At 40.5% G+C, this 14,660-nt stretch overlaps 1 protein-coding gene across 1 annotated transcript in view; it reads right to left on the bottom strand.

Moving 5' to 3' along the window:
* Window positions 1-14,660, bottom strand: part of RPTOR (regulatory associated protein of MTOR complex 1) — a 5,042,670-nt gene that overhangs the window by 1,820,782 nt on the left and 3,207,228 nt on the right. Inside the window, exons 19-20 of the mRNA XM_044068087.1 lie at window positions 1,147-1,287; window positions 1-88 (exon numbers count right to left, since the gene is read on the bottom strand). The exon at window positions 1-88 is cut by the window's left edge and continues 71 nt beyond it. Coding sequence (XP_043924022.1) covers window positions 1-88; window positions 1,147-1,287 — 229 coding nt within the window. The remainder of the gene's footprint in view (window positions 89-1,146; window positions 1,288-14,660) is intronic.

Below are 14,660 nucleotides of genomic sequence, written 5' to 3'. Positions count from 1 at the left end.
TACTCATCGTTATCCGGACTCCCCAAGGTGCTGCTCGCACTGCTGCTTGTGCTCAAGTTCCCAGGTGAGAAGGTGATGGAACCCCCAGCTTTGACAAGAAAATTAAAACTAACAATTAAAACTTGGGACTCTTGTTTCAACGCAACAAATAAAGAAAGGAGATACAGGCTTAAAGGACCTTTGACAAAGAACGTGAGCTCAAACTTCAAAAAGTAAAAACCAACAGCTCATTACATAAAGCAAATGCAGAAATGTGTACTGGTACAACTGCTGTTTTTATAGTACATTATCCACAATTATTTACACTGCCATAAACATATTTAGCAATGCTGAGCAGAAAGGCAATGAAAGTTGTACTCTTACTACTGTGATTTTTTTGACAATTTTCTGCTTGCAGTTTCCTTCTTCATATTGATGATTTATAAATATGCTACTTTTGTGCAAAGAACACAAATCAAGAGGCTTCTGATTTAACCAAATTATGTTTATAATTAAACCTGCAAACTGTATTTCTGTGTGGCCCATAAAAACAAAACACCACCAACTTTATTTTTTAATTACCTTTTTATTCGATGTGGCTAAATATTGATATTTCAGAGAGACACATAACAAAATGAGTGTAGAAACTTCAGAAACAACTGCCAATTATAAACTCCTGTCCTCTAACTTTCTTGAAGTAAAAGCACATCTGAGGACTGAAATTAATTCTTACTCTGTAGAGCTTATGAGTTCACTGTGATCTAAGGCTTGTTATATTGTTTAAGTGACTAAAGCCATAAAAATAGCATCCTTCCTAGTGCTTAAGCAAAAGTAATTGGTGAGCTGCTGATTAATCTTTTGGAGACTGAAAAAGTGTAAATTATCCTTTGTGCTGAAAGTAGTACAGAAAACTGTCATGGAAGCCACTGCTACTGAAATGTGTACATTACTACAGAGTGCATAGAATAAATCCAGATTGAACCTTTATGATGCTTCTCACTCAGCAGCAAGTAATAATACCCATCTAACACAGCAAAAACAGTCAACAGCCTGGACAGCTTTGGCTTCCAGAGTTACGTGAAAGAAACAGTTCTTTAAAAAGACTGCACTAAGCAGTTTAGAACGATTCACTACCATGCTAAAAAAGAACGGTAACTCTTAACTCACTCTCTTCGCTCAAGCTGAGATTCTGTAGTGACTTGTTCAAGTTTCTGGCTGTTGTAGCAGCACGAATGTTGCCATATGAGCTCACTGAGCGGAGCCTTGGTGTTGATGGAGCATCTCTGACAGGGGTTAAACATCCAGCTTCTGAAATAAAAATAAAAACAGCAAGTTTACATACTGCAGGGAATTAAATGGCTTAACAGAACCAGTCAAAGGCAAAGATGCCATTAAAATTAATTTAATGCTACATAGTAATGGCTAAGATTCAAGGCTGAAATATCTACTGCATTACTATGCACATATACATGACATGGTAAGATAAACAACTCCTCACAACTACAGGTTTGATTAATGCATTATTTTAAACACTTGCCAACACTCTTTTTGAGAATGAAGACAGTCAGGTACTACTACACTGTTAATGATAATTCACTTTTTACTGCTGTTTGTTATTGTTGAAAGAAGTCACAGTGTGCCCCATCAGCCAGCCCTCAAACATCCGCAGAAACTGACAGTTACCAAACAGCATCTTTTTTTAACAAAACAAACTGTTACTAAATATGTGTGCAAAACTGAAGGCCCAAAGTGTGACAATAGTACTCTGAAGTTAATAGGCATTGCACAATCAATGTGAATCATGTTTTAAAAGAAAAGTAGTATTGAGCAGAGGAGACAGAGCATTTAAAGATTGTGTGAGTACTGATGAATCTGAATGAAGCATATGCATTCAGTTTCTACAATTTTCAGTTCACAGGTAGCTAGCGCCTATTCTAATCCCATTTTCAAGTAAAATAGTGATGTTATGTGAAAATAGGATTATGACAAAAATGCAGGGACAAAAAATGCTGTCACCCATTAGTCACAGCTGATGTGACTGACATTTCTTTGTGATATGCATTTGGTGTTAGAAGCGTTCCTATCTTGGGTTCTGCCTATGACATGCAAACGAAATTATTAATCTTTCAAAAGTTCAACCTTTCCATAATCGCATACCAGTTTTCCTTTTTTATGAGATGTAGTTTAGTAAAGGAAATGGATATATCTTAATTACTTTTCTTTTTGTCTGAAATTGGAACCACTCGTGGTTACTGTCTCCTGCACAAAATGTGACAGAATGGTCACTTGTATTATTATAATAATAATAATAATAATGCTTAATGTGTGTTCATTAAGTGTTACAGGCAGTCATGAGTGGCCATTCTTTAAATCTGCTGTCCTTAATTTAATTACTTTTTTATTATGTGTTTTAAGGAAGACACAATGAGATTGCAAGGGAACATCTGCAGTTCTGACTTAATTTCATCAATATGCAAGGTGCAATGACTTTGGTCCACACAGCGTTCAGCAGCCTTGCAGGATCTGCCAGATTTTAAAGTGAAAGTAAAGAAGTAATGAAGCAACTTTGTTTACCAGCATCTACAGATTCAAAATGCAGCACCTTGACTCAGTGAGGGTGGCAACTGCTCTAGATATTATTATGCAGAAATCATTGCACGTTCTAATATAGCATATTCTCACTCGTAGCATACTTGCTTCTCACAACTGAAGGTACGAATGCAGGTTAGACCACAACAAAACCAAGGAGAATATTTACAGTTTAAACAGTGTTCTTCCAAGTATAGAAATGAGATGTTGGATAGCTGGAGCACAGTACTGACATTCTGCTGTGGGAGAATTAATGCTGAAACGTGAGCGCTAAATCTTTGCAGGGATGCACTGGGAATAACAAAACGGATCTATTATGAATCACCAAACTACCAATCACTGAATACACTTTTAGAGTGGGGAAAAAGTGGCTTTACTTTAAATTCATGATTTCAAGATTGTAGGGTGACATCCCACATGGAAGGCATTGCTCCCACTCTCTTACAGAAATAAACCAAATACTACATGGGGCCCTACAGAAAAGAAATGGACATGGGTGAGAACAGTGACAATAAGCTGCTACTGGCAGATTATTTGGAAATTCACAATTTTTGGAAGACACAATACTATTCTACAAATTTACAGCCACTTTAGCAAAGTCTAGAACTTGCCAGTAAGTAATTTCTTTACCACATCAAGGTAAAGCTCTGCAGGATCCCTATACAAAACTATGAAACACATCACCGCTCTTCACAGCCATATGCCTGGTTAAGAATGCTAAAATATCAGTGGCACATGGCTTAATGTTTTCATGGCATCATGAGGGAGAAGAAATTTACAAAAGTCTACCCACCTACTGTAAAATTACACCATAAAACTGTTACATCATTTAAATGCCTCCAGCTTTCTTCCTTTTACAAGCTTTCTGAGCTCAGTAACCTTTCAAGTAACTAATGGTATCCTCAGTAAGTGACCATATGTTTTTTTTTTTTTTACTTTTAAGTCAGAGTCCCTCTGTTTTCAAGGTCCAAGGCAAACTCTTCTGTTTTGTATCTCAGTGTGACAGCCTGAACATAGGGAACACAAAAGGAGTATGTGAAGTCTTATTGCAGTAACAGCATATGCAACCAAACATCTGCGAGTTAACAAAACTCACAGAGCAGTGCACAGAGAATGACAGTCTACTCTTTCTATAAAGAAAGGGCAGCACCTGTCAGAATCCAGCAATAAACCAAATATGTGTGTGAATAAAAGTCAATTACCCATGGATGGTATGATCTGGTCAGAAGGGTGAAGCCTAAGTGACCAAAAGAAGCCAGCTTTGGGTAAACCATCATTACCCATCCCCAAATGTGGATTATTGCTACATTCTAAATAAACAGGCTTCTTACCTGCTCTGTGTGTTTCCTTGCAGATGAACTAAAATTTCAAATAAAAAAACATGATGTCACACTATTACTTTTCAGGATATTTGTAAGGGAAATGAACATGGTGGGATAAAGTTTCTAACAGATCTTAGCATACTAATGTTTCTACAATCACTGTTAAAAAAAGAAGATCTTGAGCAAAGATGCCTCCGGTAAGAACAGTAGAATTAATGTAGCACTGCCTGATTTATAAAGGGGGGGGGGGTGAGCATACTGTGCCCCGAGCAGCAGCTATTTTTCAAAAAGCATGATGCAATTAAACTATGTTAAGATTTATGGTACCTTGAAACTCCCATAATCGTACGGGAAGAAATGCTAAAAAATTAAGAAGTCTGCTACTGCCTTTTCTTAACACCCAAAGAGATAACTATTTTAAGTAGCCAGTTGTGACCAGTAATTAGGAAAAGCTGCAAAAATGAGAAGTCACTGCCACTATTCTTTAGGTCAAACTACAGCTATGATCAAGTACAGAAAAGAATGAACATTAGGCACATGGCACCTACAAATTAAAAAGCACAATAATGCATCTAGAATTGGTAAATAAACCGGATGCCAATGTTCTACTGTTAAGAGAAAAACTTGCTTTCCTGGCTTGACTGTTTGCAGCAACCAATGGTGGCATACTGTAACAGATCCTAAGTTATTTAACTGCACTAACACTATAGCTGTATAAAGTAGGACCATCCTCCAGCAAAAGGTATATGACTATATCCAACAGATATTAGGATCATTTGGCTTCTCAAAGTAATTAGGCTGTTAAGTCCATCTCTTGGTTCCTATCATCAGGCTTCTTAGTTCCATTCTCAATAGTTCTTGTAACGCAAGCATTTTAACTCCTCAAAAAAGTGACCTCAGGTATCCTCTAGAAAGAAGGCAGATAAATGATGCTAGCCAGTTTGCTAGTCACACCTTCTGTGTAAGTGCTGGGGAGGGGGGGAGAGTTGCAATGTCTTGCTTGCCCTAGGACCCGGAAAGGGGATGGTTGGGATGTAGGTGTTACTGAACAGGGCACACACAGGTTCATAGGTAAGAACTAGGCTAGCTGCCCATGTGGGCCATTTTAAGCCTTGCCAATTTCCCTTTTGGTGCTTGAATGAACCTATCCTGTTTGGTGTTAGACTGGCCTTCCCCATCCCATGGTTGATAGTTACATATTACCCCCTAGTGAGAATAACTGGGATCATATTATACATAATTTGAGGGGACCCATGCATGGGATAAAAGCATTTAGGCGTGGTCTCCATCCATTTGTAGTACAGTTTACAGTAGAAAAATACATTTTCTATTACCCACCCATGGATCCAAGTAACACTTGAAAATGGACAATGATTAGCTTTATTTTACATAGATAGGGAGACTGTTCCAGGGCAGTGGTATCCTCTACAAGATATATTTGTCCCTCCAAATCATTCTGTTGATGTTTCAGAACAGATTTAGATCCAAAGACCAAATATTTCTGATTCTATCTGACTTGCTGATGTGCAGTAGGTTCATCAGTATTGAGTTGGAGGATGCTTTGCATGCCAGACGTAGGCCATCTCTTAGCACTCCGTAGGATACCAAGTACAGTGACAGGGATTTGAGACATCTAACAAATTATAATTATGTTAATTACATAACTTTTGTATTTTGTAAAAATGGTCCATCTTTAGCAAAAGGTAGAACAGTCTCTTCAGCAGCATACTTGGGTAGGTCTGGCTAACAGAACATCCTTTAGACACCAGTTGACTCGAATGAGGATCTGACTGTAATGCTTAGGCTAGAATAAGTGACTACAATGAAAGCATAATTTATGGAAGTATTCTTTGAAAAGGCAGTATAAACAAGACTGCTCCAGTAGAGTTAACCATGGGTGACTCTGGCAAACTGTGTCCACGTCTGAGGTAGCTAAATTTTATACACTCCAAAAGCCATCTGAACAGGGTGATCATTTATATGTGGCACAGGAGATGAAGAGCTGATCATTCTTCCTGAAGTATTTAGTTCTGCTGATGTTGACTATTAAATTCCTGTGTCTATGCATGGAATGAACAAAAGTTTCTTTCTTCTAGTAGTTAGGGAAAGAACAGGCAAGTTAATAGATAAATTACATCCTATAGTGATCTTAGACATGAAGGAAAGTTTTGTCCTGTGCTCCATTCTGTCCTTGTGAAAGGTAAGGTAAAATGCTTTAACTGAAAGGTAAAAGGGCCTAAAGTTCCAAAATGTTGCAGACAGAGAAAACATTGAGCAGGACTATAGTCTGGGAAATCCGTCCAAGAATGGACCCAAAGAGTCCACCCCAGTAGATAAAATGGTAGTTAAAATGCAACACCAAAAAGTATAAGGTACTCCATCTTGACTACAATAATCCTAAGGTATGCTATGAGTTAAGGGGGAATGAAGTGGAAAACAGGATAATGAGATTGACTTTGAAGTATCTGTAATTGCCAGGACTACCACATATGAAGAGGGAAGGCTGCAGTGAAAGCCAGCAAGATGCTGGGTTACATTCATGGGGTGTAGATCCCAGACAGCTGAAGTTCATACTCCTGCTATATACAGCAATGGGGAAGCCCCAAGGTACCAACTATATGCAATTCTGCACGTGCAGGGAGACTACATTACTGGAAACAGTACTAAGGAAGGTGAATGAAGCTTAAGAAGAATTGGGGAGTTTGCAATAGGAGGAAAGGCAGAGAAAAACGGAGATTCTACAACCCCGAGACAATGTGCTTCATGGGACATAGATGTGAGTTATGGAAAATGTTAGGGAAAAGATCTAAAGAGAAAGGGAGCACATCAACTGCATGAACCAGTTTCATTCTGAGGAAGAACTTTTTCATAGAAAGGAAACTGTGAATACATAAAATGATCTGCTCACATGCAGAAATGCTTCCCAAAAATTCTAAAAAAGTATTCCCTTTCCACAGCAAAGTTTTTAGCCAAACTGTATTTGTTGCAGTATTATTTAGTAAGACAGAAAAAAGTCTCCTATAACATGACACACATCTGCTTACAGCTCCTTAATGGCTGATCCCAGGCATAACATTTTACACTCTGGATCCCATGACTTTTCAGGGATATTCAGCCCCAGCATTCACCTCTTCTAACAACTATGTGGTTCTTCAGCTGGGAATGAACAAAAAGTACAGTTGTGTACACTTACCATAAATGTAGATGTTCGAGTGTATTCACTGTTGCAGTCATTACATTAGGGGTAATCTGCTGGCAGGTTGCCCTCATTCGGCATAAATAACAAAGTCTTGGGTCCTGCGTTGGTTGCTGTCTCCTCTTCCATGACGCCAGGTCGTTAGGGGTACAAAACATGCAGCCGACGCCATTTTATTCAGATTTTCTTGCCCCAGATGTCAGGTGCCCCCCAAATGGGGAGCAAAAAAAAAAAAAAAAAATATATATATATATATATATATAAAAACAGAAAAATATATGTAAATGCACTTTTAGCAACATAAACTTTACCTTCATCTAAAAGCAAATACACCACAAAGGCTTTAGTGTATAGTGAAGGAAAGAAAAGGTATAGAAAGGGGGATGGCAGGTGGGTAGCCCGGACTGCAACAGTGAATACACTCGAACATCTACATTTATGCTAAGTGTACACAACTGTACTATGTTCTGCGTTTTTCACTGTTGCAGTCATTACATTTGGGTAGAATCCCAAAGCTATGGATGGGAGGATGGAACTAAACAGCATTAGGAGCGGCTATAAAGCCCTGCAGAACTGCAGTGGCAAAGCCTGCCCCGGATTTGGAGAAGAGAGGCAAATGATAATGCTTTGTGAAGGTATGAACAGAGCTCCAAGTAGCAGCTTCTAGAATGTCTTTGGTTGGAACTTCTCTGAGAAAAGCTGCTGAAGTAGAGGCAGCCCTGGTGGAATGTGATCTGATCCCCTTGGGCACAGGTTTACCATGGTGCAAGTAGCAGAAACAAATGCAGTGGCTTATCCACTTAGAAATAGTCTGCTTTGATATAGCCTTCCCCTCTGACCCTGCAGCAAATGCTACCAGTAGTTGCTCAGACTTTCTTAGAGATTTGTTCCTGTTTAAATAGAATCTTAGTTGTCTGTGTACGTCCAATGAATGCAGAATCCTCTCCTCCTTGTTTTGCGGATTTGGGTAAAACGTTGGCAGGTGAATGATCTGGTTAAGAGCCACACTGGATACCACCATGGGCATAAAAGAAGGATTAGTCCTGAGGGACACCCTGTCTGGGTAAAATGTAATAAAAGCCTCCACAGCCATGAGAGCCTGTAGTTCTGAAACCCTTCTTGCTGAAGTGACTACCAAGAGAAAAGCTGTTGTTCCAAGATAGAAATTTTATATCCGCAGTAGATGCTGGTTCAAAAGGAGGCAGGGTGAGTTTTTCCAGCACAAAATTGAGGTCCCATGCAGGAGTTGGTGATGATCTGGGAGGCCTTAAATTTTTGGTCCCTCTAAGATACTGTTTAAGCAGAGGATGAGAAAAGAGGGGAGGCTCTGTGTTGTAATGAGACGAGATGGCAGAGGCATGGATTTTTATTGAAGAAAAAGATAGGCCCTTGTCAAGCATCTCCGTCAAATATTTTCAAATCTGAGGAATATTGGGCTTTGCTGTGTCTGTTCCTTGTGCTTGGTTCCAAGCAAATAATCTCTTCCATTTATCAGCATAAGATTTTCTAATACTAGGTCTCCTGGCTTCCAAAATGACATCCATCACAGATTTACTGAGAGGTGTTGTTTGAATAATTAATTCATCAGCCATGCTGCAAGATTCAGAGTTTGAAGCTGAGTGTGCAGAATTTGATTGTTCTGCTGAAACAGTAGATGAGGTATTTGAGGCAAGTACCATGGAGGAAGTTGAGACATATTCCTTAGAAGTGGGTACCAGTGCTGGCGAGGCCAGTCTGGAGCAACTAGGATCATTTTTGGTTTTTCCTGTCTGACTTTTAGTAAGATCTTGGAGAGGAGAGGCAGCGGGGGAAAGGCATAGACTGATAAGTTTTTCCAGCTGAAGGATAGGCCTTCCACTTACCATGCTTTTTTGTGATGAGTTCTTGTGCAGAATTTGTCCAAATGATAATTTTGGGGAGAGGCAAATAGATCTATGTCTGGGCTCCCCCATTTCTGTGTTAACATGCTGAAGACTTGCAGATCCAGTTTCCATTCGTGCGGGTCCATAAGATTTCTGCTTAGGTCATCTGTTAGAGTATTTTGTTTTCCTGGCAGGAATTGAGCTTGAAGATGTATTTGGTAAGTCAAGGCTGTGTTCCACAAGGCCATGGCTAGTCTGCAAAGGGGGTAGGAATGTGTACACCCCTGCTTGTTTATGTACCACATAACAGTGGCGTTGTGAGCCTTTATCAGTAGTTGTCCTGGATGAAGTAAGTCCTGGAAGGGTGTCAGAGCATTCTGAGCAGCTAGCATCTCTTTCTGGTTGATATGCAGATGCATTTGGTTTGGGCTCCATTTGCCCTGAATGCATCTCCCCGCCAGGTGGGCCTCCCAAGCATAGTCTGATGCATCTGTAGTTAGGGTTTGGGTGGCAGGGGGTAGAATGAATGATAGTCCCTTGTTTTGGTGACATGTCCCTGCCCACCAAACAAGGGAATGAGAGGAATCATTGTTTCCAGACTGTGACAATGATGACACAATAAACTTTTTAGGTACCATTGAAGTTTCCTCATATGCAGTCTCGCATATGGAATTAGTAGAATGCAGGATGCCATGAACCTCAAAGCCTGCAGAATTTGTCTTGCAGATAACTGGGTTTTTGTTGTCATTTGTTTGAAGTATGCTGTCACAGTTGCCTTTGTTTGTCTGGCATAAGGTAAGCCATCTGGGCAGTTGTATTCAAGCTTGCACCCAGGAATATAATTATTTGAGAGGGTACCAGTTGTGATTTCTTTTCGTTTATGGTGTACCCTAGGCATGCTAGAAGCCTTTTTACAAATGCCAGATGTTGAAGAGTGTCCTTGTCCTCTGCTTTAACGAGACAGTAGTCCAGATAAGGATAAATTTGTATGCTTATTTGTCTGCAGAATGCAATTACTGGTGCCAGGCACTTTGTAAAGACCCTGGGCGCAGTAGATAAGCCAAATGGCAGTGCAGAGAATTGGTAATGCAAAAAACCTGCCTTGAAGCGGAGGTATCTTCTGCATGATTCCCTTATTGGGATATGCAGGTATGCCTCTTTTAAGTCTAGAGTTACTAACCAAGCATTCCTGCCTAGCATAAGCAGTAGCTGTTGTAAAGTCAGCATTTTGAATTTTGGAATGTCCAGGAATGTGTTCAAAATCGATAAGTCCAGAATTGGACGCCATGAATTGTCTTTTCTGGGTACCAGGAAAAGTCTTGAATAAAAACCTTGTCCTTTTTCCTTTTCTGGTACTGGTTGAATAGCCCCCATATCCATGAGGGACATAACTTGTTTCTGGGCCTCTGCCCACTGGTTTTGTGGCAGATCTGGCCATCCGTATGGAATTGGCAAAGTATGGAAATGAAATATGTACCCCTGGGATAACTATGCTTAACACCCACTTGTCCTGGGTAATTAACTGCCAATTTTGAGCATGAAGTGCTAGTTTTCCCCCCAAGGGGGCTGCCAAAAGATACGTGCTTGGTGATGGTAGAGGAAAGTCATTGAGACTGCTTACTGAAGGGTTGTGCTTGGTTTCCTCCAGATTTGGAGGTGGTGGCACCCCACTGCTTTGACCTGTAAGAAACCTGTGATTGGATTTGCCTTGAGTGGCTCTGTTGGACACAGGAAAGGACCAATTTTTAGTAGGCCAGTGTCTACTAAGCCTGGGTGGCTGCACTTGCAAGAAATCTTTTACAGTTTGCATAAATTTAGCTTTGTCTTCCATTTTCTTTAAAACCTCTTCTGCCTTATTACCAAACAGAGTATCATGCTGCAAGGGGGCATCCAACAATTAAGCTTTAACATGATCAGGCAGATTTTGCTCCTTGAGCCAGGCATGCCTTCTAATCACAGATCCAGTAACGGCGGTCCTGAAAGAGGCCTCCAAGGAATCAAAACCACATTGCAAAGTATGCTTTCCAACCTGTTCTGCTGAATGCAATAATTCCTGTAACTCTTTATTTTCCACACAATCAGAAATCAACATCATTTTCTGTTTCAGTAAGCCCATAACATGCTGTTGATATTTAAGCATATGAAACTGCCAGTTTAAGGCCCTGATTGTCATGGTTGCAGACGTATAAACCTTCTTTCCCCATCTAACCAGCACCCTGGAATCTCTATCAGAGGGGGTAGGATTTTTGGCTGTAGAGGCCTTTACACCCTTGGGACCCTGAGAAATAGTCTCAGGATCAGCAGCAGGATTTTTGAATAGAAATTTGTGGGAGTCGGGAACCCTGTAATATCTGTCTGGATTACTAGGAGCCGGAGGCAGGAAATCAGGAGCCAGGCTTGATTCCGAAAACACATCAACAATGTCCAATACAGGAGGTATTGCCAAAGGTGTATGCTGAGGAAGAAGAAGGAAATCCCTAAGCCTCTTTTTTGATTCAGAGAAGTCCTGACTCTCCCAGTGAAAATGTTCCCTTAAAGTATGCAAAGTCTCTCCAAAAGAGTATTTCACGGCATACCGGACTCCGAATGGGTCTCGGTAGAGGCCTGCGACTCAAAAGTAGTGGGTATCAGGGGCTGCGAAAGCGCCTCACTGAGTACCGGCAAACCGGCGACTGGCTTAGGAGAAGCTTCGTCTGTTTTGGACCTCGACGGTCCGTCTCTGTCTTTTTCTTTGCGTTTTTTGTGAACTCCGGTAGTCAGACTGCTAACCGAAGACATTTCAGGATAATTAAATATTGATCCAAAATATTTAGAAGCAAAAATATACCAACGCTTAATAGTGTGTTGGTTAAATCTAGCACAAAACTGACAGCAAGGCACGTTATGATCTGGGCCTAGGCAAGGAATACAGTACAAATGAAAATCCTTAAGAGGTATTTGCTTCCCACAAGTAATGCAATTATTAACTTTTACTGACATCGGAAAGGAGCAAGAAAAAGTTTCCAGAACGGGGTACTTAGCTTTAGTTTGAAGACTTCTGTTCTGAAACTCGAATGCGAAAATTTCAGGAGTCGGCCGACCGGCACTTGCGAACTTCTTCTGCTTCGGGCGCCGCACGGCAAGAAAGACTGAATAAAATGGTGTCGGCTGCATGTTTTATACCCCTGACAACCTGACGTCATGGAAGAGGAGACAGCAACCGACACAGGACCCAAGACTTTGTTATTCAGGCTGACTGAGGGCCAGCAGATTACCCTAACGTAATGACTGCAACAGTGAAAGCCGAAGAACATCCTGGATGCCTTCATTTCAGCATTCAAGCTGGTCAACTTTTCTTTTTTACATGGTAACTCTCAATATACACTACAAAGCATTTCCACATATATGATGTTCAAGAATGTCATCATGCAGAGGACTGCTGTTAAAGCCCTTGGTATCTTTTTGAAGGGTTAGGGAGGCAGCACTCATACCTAAAACCTCCCCTGTGTTATCAAAGTAGGCTAGCAACAGTTTCATTCCATCTCTTCTGCCAACCCTTCAGACACAATTAAAACTCGCTCCTGAAGTGGAGTCACTGGTGGTATAGCAGGATGCCAAAGCATCTACATGACTGGACTGGCTCTAACAGTCCTGTTTTTTTAATAGCCTGTACAGCAGGAAATCTATAAATGTGCCATTTATTTTTTAACAGCAGAAAGCTATTAACAGGACCCAGTGATGGAACTGTATGAAAGGTAGGAGTCAGTGATATGCTAAATGGATGCAGAATAAGACATGAACCAGAACCAATCACAAAATTCATTCTACACAATATGTATCTTGGGGAAATGGTATTGGTTTACAATTACCAAAATAACTGTTTGCAATACAGATCTTGGTAAAATACTTTACAAAGGTATGTCAACATATTCAATTAACAGTAGCCTAAAATGGGCAAGAGGGTTGGGAGGGTGGCCTAATGGTTAAGGTGTTTGCCTTACAAACACAAGGTGCAAGGTTTGAATCTCACAATGGATAATTGGCTAGGCTTAAAATGGCTCACAAGGGCAGTTAGCCTAGTACTAACCTATGAAGCTATGAATCCAAGCAGCAAATGTGCTGAAGTGCTAAAAAATGTAATGATGACACCTACAGAAGATTGGGTGATGTGAAGGATGGAATATTGTCTTCATGACTGAAACTTTTGGGGGGAGGGGTTGGTAGTAAAGCAGCAGATGTTCAGGATGATGCTCTGCATTTAGCAATGTTAGACCCTGCTAGGGAAGGTCACTTAGCACTATCTTTTTATTCCTCCTTATGTCTGCTGATGAGCACAGAGTGATATTTTCCCAATGACCTTTTTTTTTCAGTTTCAATAATTACTTTTGAGATGCTGCTGAAACAGAAGCACTCTGAGCTCATTCCCTTCTCCTCAGCTTTTAGCACTTTTCTCAAAAATGTATAGTTCAAGATTCTTCCTCACATCATCATGAAGATTTAAAACTGTGGTAAATCTTAGAAACCTTCCCACTGATCATCCCTGTAGATTTTAAAAACAAAGCACACCAAAATAAACATTGTGAACTGGAAGGAAAGAGAATTAAAACAAACTAATAAAAAAATGCAGAAGCTCCTAAGATTTCTTTTATCATGTCTGACAAGGACAGCTTGATGAAGAAGGAACACAGCAGCAGTGGTGAACTGCTGCATGCGGCCCCCAAAATGGTACCTGACCTCTTACTAACAGGTTCATACTTACAAATGAATGAACCAGTGGTACATGTATCACTCCTGAAAATCTATAACTGACCTGTCAGAAGTGTAACGATTATGACTAAACAGAAAAGGTACTGGGGAGAAGACGTGATAGGATTGCAAACTACAGAAAGCCTCAATTAAGTTTCTAAGAGAACTTTAAGCACTGAACTACTCCAGTCAGAAGGAACTTGGCAAGAAAGCATTCCGTTATTACCAATATATAGAGGATAAGTATCGCACAACAGGTATTCTAGTCTAAGTAAATGCCACAGACCCAATGACTAGAACAAAATATGCAACAGTGAACCTATCAAGTTCAAGGGAAAATCCATACACTATATAAAATATCAATTAAAGACACAAGTGTATATGACTGGAAAAGATTCAGAAAAGAGGGCATCGGACTGATTCATTGACTGCATTGGTTAATACTGGAAGTTGAAAGCAGCAGCTAAATGAGTGTGTCTCTCCCTCTTTTTCCCATTTACGCATCATGGGATGCATTGGGCAACAAGCACCTTTCAGTGCTCGTTGTTTCTGTAGCAGTTACGGTTTTACAGGCTCAGGTTGCTAGCTCAAGGTCCAACCATCCTCGGAGGATGCACCACACACATACGCATGCACACTCTCACAACTAGGGCCAATTTAGTGTCTCCGATTCACCTGCTGCATGTCTTTTTAATCTGGGAGGAAACCGGAGCACTCGGAGGAAACCACGCACATGCAGGGAGGACATGCAGACTCCACACAGAAGGCACACCAGCTGAGAATCAAATCAGAGAACCTCTTGCTGAGGCAACAACGATAACTGCTACACCACTGTGCCACCAAAATTTGAGTCTAGCAGGGCAGTAAATTGTTAGAAGAGCTACATCAGTGCAATCTTACAGCTAAGATGTAGTAGAAGAAAAAAAAAAAGAAGTTAGGTACTTACCATAATGTTCCATCTGTGTTGTCCATTTTCATTCTTCCTCA

Source organism: Protopterus annectens, chromosome 4.part0, assembly GCF_019279795.1.
Source record: "Protopterus annectens isolate FY-2018-M chromosome 4.part0, PAN1.0, whole genome shotgun sequence".
NCBI classification, from domain to species: domain Eukaryota; kingdom Metazoa; phylum Chordata; order Ceratodontiformes; family Protopteridae; genus Protopterus; species Protopterus annectens.
The sequence above is the reverse complement of the archived record's forward strand: the minus strand, read 5'-3'. Positions and strand labels throughout refer to the sequence as shown.